The sequence below is a fragment of the Stigmatopora nigra genome, chromosome 8, assembly GCF_051989575.1.
Source record: "Stigmatopora nigra isolate UIUO_SnigA chromosome 8, RoL_Snig_1.1, whole genome shotgun sequence".
NCBI classification, from domain to species: domain Eukaryota; kingdom Metazoa; phylum Chordata; class Actinopteri; order Syngnathiformes; family Syngnathidae; genus Stigmatopora; species Stigmatopora nigra.
Window position 1 is genome coordinate 3,935,673 of NC_135515.1, and position 12,593 is coordinate 3,948,265.

A 12,593-nucleotide genomic window follows, 5' to 3' on the forward strand; every position below is an offset into this window, starting at 1 on the left:
TTCAAAGAATTCTGGCAGCAAAACCATGTCAATTTATTCTACATCCACATTTGAATGATACACCAATAACAAAGTGAGCTGCGTGACACTTGGCTTTTCTCCTATTGCGTCACACCATTTTGACATGACCCTTTACCAGACACTTCAATAGGCACACCCACTTGTGTGTTCCATGCAAAATGAATGACATAAAACCTGCATTAAAAAAAGTATTAGTATTCCTGACTAAAGTATTATTTTCATGGCTTTTGAAACTGGAATTTACACCAATACCGCATCTGACAGTAATGTATAGCAGAGCCAGTTCTTCCTATGGACAATGTGGGCAACTGCACATGGTGCAATCAATGTGGGGGCACCCCAAGAAATATCTAGGATTACCTTTGTGTATATTGACAAGCTGGGTGCACCTAATAAAGCGACAGGCAACTGCAGAGACACTCTGACAGGGGGTGGGCACACAATAAATTAATAAATTAACAAACACACAACATAGGAGTGGCCTGCAAACACTTTTTACAGTAGTAGCCATACCAGTGGTTGAAAAGACAACAATCAGAAACATCATCATCATCATTAAATACAGTACAAAGTACTCCCCGCCATCATGACGTCACACGCTAGCACGATCACAATCTAACACGAAATGCGAGGAATACACGCACACATACGCATGGCTCGTCTGCTGGATCATAATTTACATCCCGGTGGCAGCCATTTTGTCCTACTTCAGTCTGTTTTTTTTCTTCCCCTGCCCCGCCTGTCTGTCCACTTTCTTTTCAACTTTAAAAGAATATGAGAAACAATCAAATGGAATTTAAAAATAAAAATACACTGTAAGAAATCCATAGAGCTTCATTTGGTCTCCATCCCTGATTGGAGTATTACCAAACACTGGCAAAAAACTTGGACTTTTCCCTGAAGGCGACAAAAAAGACCTTTCAAAGGCAAATCAATGCTACGCAATTTAAGGCAATTAAAAAAAAATGCACACCGTGACTTTAAGAGCGGCGCTCCCATGGTACTATGGTAGCGTCTTGGTAAAGTCAGTGCAGGCCTCCGAGCGATGGGCTTTGGCTCGAAATTAAAAGTCAGGTGACAAGCTCGTACTAAAGTTCTAAAGTTCTTGTACTACTTGGAAATGGAAAAAATCTTCCTGAAATGGTCAAAGTAGTACATATTGTAAAACAGATTGTCGTGTGGTGGTTGTAAAAGGGCAAGGTATACAGTGAAACCCCAGATATTTGTAGTTGGCTATGCCCCAAGTTTTTCCTGACCTATTTGCTCCAAAAATTATTTATATTGCCTGAGATGAGAACAAAGAAAAGTAGTACAGTAATACCTCATTTATCGCAGTTTATAGGTTCCAAGAGTTGTCGCAATGGAGGAATAACCACAATGTTGGGACTTGCATTTTTTTTCCTGCAATTTCATGTTTGTATTTTTGTTCCTACACTACAAACTAAATATTTGGCGGATCCAAGCCACGATGCGGTAAATCCGCGACAGTCAAACCGCCAAGTAGCGAGGTATTACCGTTACTACATTGACGTAGTAGATTTCGCCTGAGAGACATCAGCCAGCTTCTATTTTTAAAGTTACTCTTGCCAAATGACTTTGAAATGACAGTTTTTGGATTGTGATGGGAATCTATCTATGCTTTGAATTTTTTTTTCTTAAAAATGGGTAATTTCTTGCAGGTTTTTGATATCCCTGAAAGAAAACAACATTGAACATGGCCATCTATTTGAAAAAAAAGCATTCTCAGTTAAGATATTTGTTCCATTAATGGAACAAAAATCTCTTTCATGGCAGAGAACAGGCATAGAATTGTAAATTATGGCTTTTTTGTGGTCCAAACAATTCAAACCCCGACAAAAAAAAACATGTCACAGGTACCCAGTGTCAAGACTTGACCCCTTTGGCGGGTTCGGTAGACTGGCGCACATCGGTCCACTCTTGCATGGTATTCTGAAGGGCTTGCGTTTTCTCCTTGTCCACCAGAACATAGTCCACTTTCTCGTCGGATGTTACTGACGACGTCGAGGGCTGCCGAGTGAGAAAAAAAAACACAAAAGTTTACAACGTGCTCTTACTGGCTGTGATGAAATAGCCGTTTACCTTTCTGTGCGCACATGGTGAACCAGGCTGGAAGTCCAGTGCCAGGTAGTCCACGTTGCCGCTCTTGCGAAGGGCCGGACTGCTGGTGCCGCTAACAGCCGGCGAGGTAGACGCTGGGTTGTGCTGTTGAAAAAAAAGATAGCGGTTATGGAATGCTTGGGTTTTACTGTTTGGATTATACGTACACACCATGGCCACGTAGTTCTCCTCGCTGTCTGCCGAATCGGTGCTGGTGATGCTTTGCGTGGAGATGGGACGACAACGCTGTGATGACATGGAGTTCGTGGCGGGCCTGTAGCAAAGTGCATGGGCGGAGAGGCAGTTACTAAATGGTTGTTGGGTCGAGAAATATTTTCAAGGTCTTGGTTTGGTCCATAAAAGAATCAGTTTAGGTCTTGGGATTAGTATTGGTCAGGTTTTAGTGGTAGTCTTGACTCATTAACATATAGATGTTGACATTTCATTGATTACAGATGTCATGGAAAGATATGGTCAAAACTTGTTCTTTGTCTTTATTCCCAAAAGTCTAGACCCTGACTCTTGGAAGTCTTAAACAGTCTTGGTTATGACTCTTAAAGTCTTGACTTGATCTCAGTGATTTCAAATATCAGGTTATGTCTTGGTATTCATGTTGATTCTGCAGTCTTGATCTTAACTGGTTAAATTCTAGACATTTGGTTCCTAAAATTCTCAAGAATAAATCTGTGATTCCTGATTATATTTGTATGTGTTTGAGACTCACACAGGCCGAGTCCAGGACATGGTGACCGGGCTCTTGAATGGCAGTTCGTCAATGAAGCCGTTGTTTTTCAGATCCAGAGGTGTTGGCTTGGCTGTGGTAAACAAAGATGCTCTGTCAATACAATTTCATGTAATACTTGCCATTTTGACCTTTTTGGACCAAAAATGTAACTCATTGGAGGCCATTGACGAGGACAGATGTCCAGTCCATTTATTTAGAACAATTATTAAACGTTGACGTGACTTACATTTCCTGTTAGGCTTCAGATTCCGATTAATAGGCGGCGGCGTGACGTCGCTGAGGCGTCCGGGCCGTTGGCAAAGTGAAGCGCTGCTCCCTTTTCGGGTAGGCAACGTGGCCGAGAATCCCGGGAAGTCAAAGTGATGCGGGCCGGGGCTCATGGGAATATACACGTTCTTGGGACTGTCCGCCTGGGCTGCGCTGAGTGGCGACGAACCCGGATTCATTGGCACGTAGTTGTCGTCCGAGTTGCCACTGTCTGAGCGGGTAAGGGAAGTTCGGGTTCTCTGTGGACAGTCACAGGTGGTGTAACTTGGGATTGTTTAATATATATAAATATATACACTGTTGATAAAGATTGGGGAAGTGGGCTTTGGCTCCATGCGATTTCACTCACCAAATATGAGCTGAAGCCGTCGTTGACCGACTCGACAGACTGACCCGAGTTGCTGAAATGGATAGGACGGTGATGGCTGCTGGTTTCAAAGGAGGAGCCTGTGAATACCAAGAACATTATTTAGAATATTTAAGATCAAATGGATTATTCTGATATTAAGTTCTTGGAATTAAATTTAAGGATTTTTAATACTTTTAGAACAGAATAACATGGCAATATTGAAATTACCCAGCCAACCTCACACCAAAAGAATTTGCGACAATTCGACGCAATTAAAAACAAATTTCAGGTGATCAGCTGAAAAAATATGCTTCCTGGAGAAAAATGGTACCTTTGTAGTGCAGTATAGTAGCATACTGGCAAATTAATGAACTATAATATAACTCTTGCGTGAAGACAGTGCTTTCTAGTGGCCAGTGAAATATTCTCCGATTATGACTTGTCGATTTTCCCCCCATTACATATTTCTATTATTATCTACATTATTGTTCATATATATTTGGCAGATCCAAGTCGAGCCACCAACTGGCCATGTATTATTGTACATACATTGACTTTATAGACAATTTAATGACATGGATTTAATTCAATGCTTTTCAAGGACCCACAAGAACCCAGCTATAAATTTCCATAGCAAACCTCTATGCAGCCTGATGTTCTCCACAGCTGGCAGCGTATTCCTTCTAGGGATGACCGACATGGCCGCCGAAGCTTCCCCGTTGTGAGATTGTGGACTCCCCCACTGCCCGTCCGAGCCGGGCTTGGGCGGCCTAGGCGGGGGTGCCGAGGACGACTCCGAACTGGAAGGCGTCAGAGCGTTGTGGTTCTTATCAAACGTCCGTGGTATTTGGTAGAAAGAGCCGGGTGTTGTGGGGAGGTCGTAGTTGTCGGCGGGCCGTTCCGTGGCTAGGGCGTTGCAGGGAGTCTGGAAAGTGTACACTTCTTCGTTTTCTAAGTCGGTGTCGGACGGGGCGCCCCGTGGAAGTACATAGCAGGCCTCTTGGGGGGAGTCGTCGGATGTGGCTGATAGTTGGTGCTTGCCGGGCTTGGGGAGACTGTAGAAGCCATGTAGCTGAGCGCCCATCCCGTTCAGGCAGTGAGAGAAACCGTGCGATAGCTTCTGGACGGCAGAGTCGCTGCCCAAGAAGACGTTGCTTCTGGTGGCCTGGGAGAAACTGGCGCTCCTGGAATATCAAAATACAATTTAGCAACATTTTTGGTGGACTAGAAAGGTCACAATCGTCGTTATGTTGGATTTCTGGTCATGCAGTTGATCAGAAATTGGATATAATATCCATTCTGTGGACTAATCTGCCCCAAATAAAAAGAAAAACTAAAATAAAATGAATACAAAATGTAAAGTAAAATCAATTGCATTTCCCTACAACGACGTTGCAGTTACCCTTCCAGCCACCAGAAGGCGATACAGAACTGCCTTTGAAACAAACAAAAAACGCCTTTACAAGCAGCATTAGAATTTTGATTAGTCATTTTATGGGGTTTCAAGAGGTAGCATTCCCATGGGGGTTGAAAAAAAGAAAGCCACGCCCAAGTATGACCTTGACCACATGTCTATTTGACCTGAGTTTGTTGGGTGTCTCACCTCGACTTGGGAACGCCTTCCATCACTATCGTAACGATTTTCCCGTCGGTCGTCCATCATTGTAAAACGATTAACATCGATGTAGTGCTTTGTCGTCCGATGAAGGCAAATGTGGGGGCGAGTACATTTTTTAAACACCAATGAAATCATTCGACTCACAGAAAGCTTTCTTTTGTGTGTGTGGTGCTGATGAAATGGACAACGGCCTCTCAATTTATTCCCGACTCAGCAGGTTGATGCTGCAGACATGGGACAGCCTCAAGGAGGAAGGGGGAAGGGTGGGGTTTCTAGCGTTGGTGACCGGGGGACGATGACGACGTCTAGAAAAGTGACGGATTGCAGCCTGGCCCACATCGATCACCTGCCGCTCTTGTTATTAACAAATGCTTTCAGCTTCGAGAAGCTGCGGCGCATTTTGATGAGGTCGATGTGGCAAAAAACGCTAATTTTTGTCCTATATTTGCATTTGAAAAAGTCAAATTGGCTGCATTTGTTTCCCATTGGTTGCCAGAAAAAATCTAATCAACAAATACACTCCTTTATAGAGGATCGATGAGTAACGAGAAACTAGCTATTATTTGTTTTTTTTGTGTTTTACAGCCCCTCTACATTTTAATATTTCTTAATACATGCCTTTTTACTTGACTTTATACTTTTTACTTTAATGATGAGTGATGAGTATGTTAATACTTTAGCCCTTTTTTCTGTTTATGTTTCATATGTACTGTTAACGAATGCACTTTTTTATATGTATCATATCTTGTGCTGACCTGGCCCATCTGTCAAATTTTTAAAGTCAATGTGGCCCCCGGGCTGAAAAGTTTGCCCACCCCTGGCCCGCTGGCCATAGGTTAGAAACCTCTGATTTACAAACTTCCTTAATGCTCGACCCTTACCGTGCGCTCTCCGTCTTCCTGCTCATGCATTGGTGTAGAAGGAGGTAGTCCTGTGGAGCGCTATTGGACAGGGCGTTGTGGTGCGAATGGCGGGCAGGTACGTCAAAGGTAAACAGGACCGGCTGGCTGGAGTGGACCGGGGCCGATAACTTGCCGGCAACGGCACTCAGCGGGGCCGCCGAGCAGGAGACGTCCGGGCCTACGGAACGTGGCATTTGTTGAAGTCGGACATCTGAAAGAAAATTAAGGAATGTTTTGATCAAAACTAAAAAGTAAGAACTTTCTCAGGCTAAATTGCAGAAAGACCAAATGGAATTGCGTTTGACTTGCAAATAATTTTAGAACTAGCGCGTGACTTTTTGTGCGTGATACTCATTATTGGCTATTTAAATCATGGACAAAAGCATGGGACTATGATTCCCAATTAATAGGAATAAATGTGAATTATATTTATCCAAATAAGGCTTAAAAATGAAAAAAATACCAAGTATGTGTACTTTACATGTCATACTCATTCTGGTATTCATTCTGTTTTTTTATTGTATTAAAAGGAGACAAAATGGAGTTTTAAAATTTTAAAAATAAGGAAAAATATAATGATTACACATTTGAATTTAGGGTTTTTTTGTGTGTATCAATGTTGTGTATTAAATTATGGATCTTATTATGAACATAAACACATCCAAAAATACATTAAAATGTTATATTTTGTACTTATTTTTGCCCCTGCTGCAAAATCAATATATAATATTGGAATGAATATTAAACATTGAATCTAGCTGCATGTATATATCTTTTTTACATACAAAAACACATAAAAATGTTATATTTTGTACTTATTTTTGCCCCTGCTGCAAAATCAATAATATAATAATGGAATAAATATTATACATTGAATCTAGCTCCATGTATATATATATATATATATTTTTTTTTTATGTCATACTAAATGTATCATGTCGTTGTATACAATGTCAATCACTTCACATATCGGAACAACGAGGTCAGTGTATTGTGTTTTATTGAAGGCTCCCATTTTGACGACCTTGGTGCGGCTCAGTCTGCACTCTAATCAATACGTAAGAGGGATGCGCCCCGAGGGACGAGACAACCCAGTATCATCCTCTTTCGGGGCCGGGAGGGGGTTAGTCGCGCGGCACATGATCCCCGCCCCGTTTCGATCTTACGCAGACAACAACCTCTTTTCCCGCTGCATGACCAGCGCCGGCCGATAAAGGCAGCGAACAGACGAGGAGGAGAAAACGGGCGGCGAGCCGATCCATCGACCCGCATGCAACTCTAGCCGAGAAGGGAAAAAAATTAAAAAGCTTCCCTTTCTCTGAGCTCAGCACAACCTGAAAGTGGATTTGTTTTTACGTGCAGGCAGAGGAAGATGATGTTTCAGTGCCGCCGCCGTCCAATCCATTTGGATGGGGAGTGGCGGTGGTGGTGATCGAATGGCCTAATTATAACCACTCCTATCTGATTTTTGCTTTTTTTTTTAATACTTTCATTTTTTCCAGAAGCGGGGGTTATGCATTCTGTTCCATTTGCACGTTTGTCTCAAGAGCAAATGAAAGGATTATTGTTAAAATTGAAGGCTCTGTTTGGGATATGCAATGGGAGAGGCCATTACATTTTGGGGTAAATAGGTCAGAGGTCACAGGGGTCAGAAAAGGAGCAGCTATCTGAGTGCTCTAGTCAGGCTAGTTTTTTTTTTTTTAAATATAGTGTCATAATAGAGCATTGCAAAACATTAAAATGTATTATTTTTTTTATTAAAACATGTATTTCCCCCCCAAAAAAGACAACAACAAAAAACTATGAAGGAAAATTATCATTTTTTTCCAAAAAATGTATCACTTTTTAAGGTCTCTATCAGCGCTTTGGATTTTTTTTCTTTGAAATAACTTACATAAAAAAAAATCATAATTATAGTATAATCGAGTAGGAGTATTGTGTTGTTGAAAAAATATAGTTTCCCTTGTATCATGACATGAAAAATTGTAGTCAATTATACACAGGACAGAATAAATATCTTTAACCTTTTGCATTTTGGGCCTAATCTAAATAGCATGAAATTGTCCGAAAAGTCCTCCTTCCCTCGCTCCCCCTCTTTCTTCTTCTTCTAATTTTACATCACATTCGAAATTAAATTATTTCATGTCCAAGCCATTTTTGGCCCAACTGGGCGGAAATGAGCGGCACACCGACAAAGACGGCGGTTGTCCTCTATGTACCAGCTGGACTCTAATTTTGGCCTTGGAAGATCCAGCAGCCGTTCTATTAGATTACAACCAAAGAGCAGATGAGACAGTAGGTGATGTATTACAGGGCCTGCTTGGGAAAATAGCTTAGTAAAGTAACCATGGTTCAGCACCATGGACGGGGATAGACGTCCAATCAATATTTCCTCTAATTTTCCGTTGGTCTGGGCAGAAACCAACCGCCAACCCAACTACTATTCAATCCCTATTTGTGTAATTCTTTATCAGAGCTTCCAAATGCCAAAAATCACATTTCCTAGCATATAAAGAGAATTTCCTAGAATTGGATTTACGTCAAGCGAGAGGGAATAACACAGGGGGTGGGTGGGTACTATGACCAATCAATACACCGCCATTCGTGCTAGTGGGTCCGGGCTCGCGGCATGACATGAAAGCTTTTTACAAAAGCTTTTTGCGGGGTGAGATGCGAGCCGATAGAGAATCACTCAGAACAACAGCGTAATTGAGACTCACTGGATGCTAGAAAGGCGAAAGGGGAGGGTTGGGGATAAGGGGGGGCTTCCCTACATGAGACCAGGCCAGGACATCCCACTGTAGAGCTCAGGCTCCCTCAGGCGTGGACTCTTTTAGTCAGACTGAATGGAATCCTCCCCCTCAATGGCTAAACGCACATTGTAGTATGTCGCTGTGTGACATCATGGCGCATTGGGACGGTTGCGTAAAAGCGGCATGACCTTCGAGATGTCTTTGTGAACAGAGCTTACTGTACGTGGAAATGGAGAAGTGTGGCATCTCTCTGCTATGTGTGATTCACAGAGCAGCTGTGTGTAGTAAGCCAACATCTACGTGGCATTTAGTCGTAGTATATAGATCAAAATGGACTCATTGTTGAGGATCAAATATGCAGATTTATGATCCTGTTTAAGCATATCTGATAGGAAAGTGAACTGTTTTTTGACCGCATAGTAATTTAGGAGAATCACTAAGTCGAACACTGAAATTAAAACAAAAACAGATGAATGCAATTGGCAATGTCATCAACAGGAGGGCAAAAACAAAAGTGTTATGGAGAAAGTTTGCACCTGCTGACTTAATGTAGGCGAAGCGCGGATCTGGCAAAGCGCAACCAGGCGCGAAAAAAAACAAAAACGCAGGTGGGTGGTAGCGGGTGGGGGTGCTGTTACTAGACAGGTCGCCTACGTAACTCAATAAAGGGGATGGAGACACAGCTTCTGGCTCCAGGAAGAATAAATGTTAAAAATTATGCGTTATATTAAAGCAGGGGTGCCCCAACGTTTTTCTTCTCGTATGCGGCTTTCAGAAAAAGCGGGTTATCCTCACAAGGGTCGCATGGGGTGGAGCCTATGCCACCCAATTATGGGCAGGTGACAACCTAAATTGGTGGTCAGCCAATTGTTGGGCACAAGGAGATGAAAAACTCAATTTAGGGACAATATAGCATACAATTAGCCTAGCATGCATGTTTTTGGGGGGAATTTGGGAAGAAAATGGAGTACCCAGAGACAACCCACGCAAGCCCGGGGAGGTCATACAAGTTCTATACAGGATCACGTCTGTGTAAATTCTAAATTAACCCACAATTTCCAAAAAAAGCAAAGGAAAAAGTAAATTAATCCAGATTTTCTGGATTCCTGTTGCGTCTTCGTTTCTAAGAAACGGCGTAAGTGCGGGGAGTGCAATCGGTCTTTGAAAAACAACACTGGGTGACCCTTTAACTGGAAATGCGTGACTACAGACGACCTCAACACACGCGACTGGCCATTCCGTCGGTTCGTCATGCGTTCCAGCACACGAGTGGCTCAGAGTATTTAAAAAAAGGGGCTTTAAACGGAGTTAGAAGCAATTCTTTGACCCTGTTGTTTTTTGCTATGGAATAACAAAGTCAAGATTATGTAGTGTTGTCATATGACTTGACAAGGCAGATTTAGCTCACAATTTTAAGGGTGAAGATTTGAATTAAGATTCTTTGCTGGTCATCTAGGAAAAATGCTACAGAGAAACAGTTGACGGTTTGTAACTAATTCCACGAATTCAGGAAGTGAGAAGTTGCTGCCTGATCTAACCGACAACATGCAAGACAAAAACCAAGATAAGGAAAAATACAGACGTGTGTATCATCTCTGCAATGTTCTGAAAACATTTTACAGCAAGTTCCACCATCTGGGCTATGATGCATTTAAATAACTGCAAGCAAAACTAGACATAATGCCAAAAATAAGCATGTAAAACTCCCCAAAAAACACAACAATCCCTTCTGACGGTACATTTAGCCTAATAAAAATAAGCCAAATTAAAAAAAAGGTTATATAAAACATAATGAATACATTTAGTTCTGCATAACACAAAATGTATTTTCATTTCATGCTTTTATTTAGAGAAAATGAACCTTTTGAAAGCCTCTGAGGACTGGAAATAAACCGCAAAAGATTAACAGACATTTTCAAGGCTTTTAAGGTTGACGTATAATCAAAACTGAGTAACAATTTAACTAAGTCACATCCAACAGCAACTATGCTTTTTGCAAAAGTCCCATTTTACCCTCCACAAGGGATGAGTGGCCAACTTTGTCTTAAGGGGACACTAAACCCTCAGTTCAGATGAATTATGACTCTTTCTGACGTCAGTTACGCCTGCCAATACCAAATTAGGGACTTTGTTGTGTTCTCAAAATTAATTGCATACATGTTGAAATGATTGAGGACTATTCTGCCTTGGTGATGTTCTTTACTTAACACTCATCATCCTCTCTGAAAAAGAAGCTAAAAGCTTAAACCAAAGACTATTTTTGTACCGTAGGTTAAATGAGGAGTCTGTTTAAAACAAAAAGAACAGTATGTCCTGCAAAAAAAAAAATATTAGTATATTAGTGGAACAGGATGGCCAGGACGTGCTTTAGTGCGGTGGTCTCTCAGCCAATCACTATCTGACAAGAGTAACTAACACAGAGAGGAAGACATTTTAGCAAAATATGTATTTTCTGGACTATAAGTCGCATTTTTTTCGTAGTTTGGCTGGATTTCTGACTAATACTATGTTTTTTTTCTCTTTGTGACCCAAAAATATCCTAGTATGATTTTTGGGAGGTTGTAGTTATCTGAAAAACTGTTATGCTAACAGATTACTTTTACTATTTTTACATGAAAAGTGTCGGTTGTTATTTTTCGCTAAAATAAAAAATGTACCCTCCAAAAAATGTGATGTATACTCCAATGTAATGTATTTTTTTTCTTCTTCATTTTACATCGTATGACTTATAGTCCGAAAAATATGGAATATAACCCTGTTCAGATTGTATACTGCTGTGATACTATGTGAGTTCATTGGTGTTAGTATTACGACTCAAAAAGTTTAACAACACACAAATGAGGGAGTTTTTTTGGTGGTGTTTACACACACCGAATCCACACACATCAGCAAATCCATCTAAATATAACCAGCTAGAAATGAAACATGTTTGCGATGATGTGTGTGTTCCAGTAAGTGTGCATTTAAGGAACAAAAGCGACTTACGTAACAATGACTTGTTGTCTTGCTACCACTGAGTCAACTCCCCCTCACAATTCCCTCAACACTGTTGCTTAAAATTTCAAAGTGGTCCAACTATGACTGAAAGGAATCCTAATTTATCATCAGCAAAAAGGGATTCATGGGTAGTACATCACTTCTGGTTGGTCCAAAACAACAACAAGTTTGTGAAACAACATCATTTTTTTTGGCGGATGAGAAGATTTAACTGAATTGACTTTTTTGTTTCTGTCACTGTTTATTTTTCCTCACGGAGGGAGTTCCCCCAGCCTGTTTAGTGTCAGCTGCAGCTGCTTATAAAAGAATAGAAGTTAAAAAAGAGGCTTTTCAAGATTTCTTTTTGTTGCTGCTAATTTTTCCTTAGTGTGTAAAAGTTTGTGATCATGTGACATTTCAGGGGAAAGTTTTAAAATGCATTCAATTCAACTTTACAGTACGAGCAAGAAATTCATGGAGATGTTAATGTATTATATGAGCATGAAAGCTTGAAAAATAGAAGTGGGTCACAGCTGGTTTTTAGTAGTCTACTTTGATAGGATATCCACTCAAGTGAGGGGAAGGAAATATTTAGAAGTACCAAAATAAGACATGACAACCAGACGGTTAGTGCTATGCGCCAAGTGTCAACATTTGGAGGGAATCCCCTTGTCATGTAAACATGAATATCTATCTATATGTATGTGTGTATATATCTATATATATCTATATGTATGTGTGTATATATGTGTGTGTATATACACACATATATCTATATGTATGTGTGTATATATATATCTATATGTATGTGTATATATATGTATATATATAATAAAAAATGTTA

General features: G+C 40.8%; 1 protein-coding gene across 1 annotated transcript in view; it reads right to left on the reverse strand.

The window, feature by feature from the left end:
* Positions 1-12,593, reverse strand: part of gab2 (GRB2-associated binding protein 2) — a 27,161-nt gene continuing 14,568 nt past the window's right edge. The window contains exons 4-11 of the mRNA XM_077722873.1: positions 6,000-6,231; positions 4,140-4,684; positions 3,501-3,598; positions 3,111-3,390; positions 2,864-2,954; positions 2,311-2,413; positions 2,122-2,244; positions 1-2,049 (exon numbers count right to left, since the gene is read on the reverse strand). Coding sequence (XP_077578999.1) covers positions 1,906-2,049; positions 2,122-2,244; positions 2,311-2,413; positions 2,864-2,954; positions 3,111-3,390; positions 3,501-3,598; positions 4,140-4,684; positions 6,000-6,231 — 1,616 coding nt within the window. The 3' untranslated portion in view covers positions 1-1,905. The remainder of the gene's footprint in view (positions 2,050-2,121; positions 2,245-2,310; positions 2,414-2,863; positions 2,955-3,110; positions 3,391-3,500; positions 3,599-4,139; positions 4,685-5,999; positions 6,232-12,593) is intronic.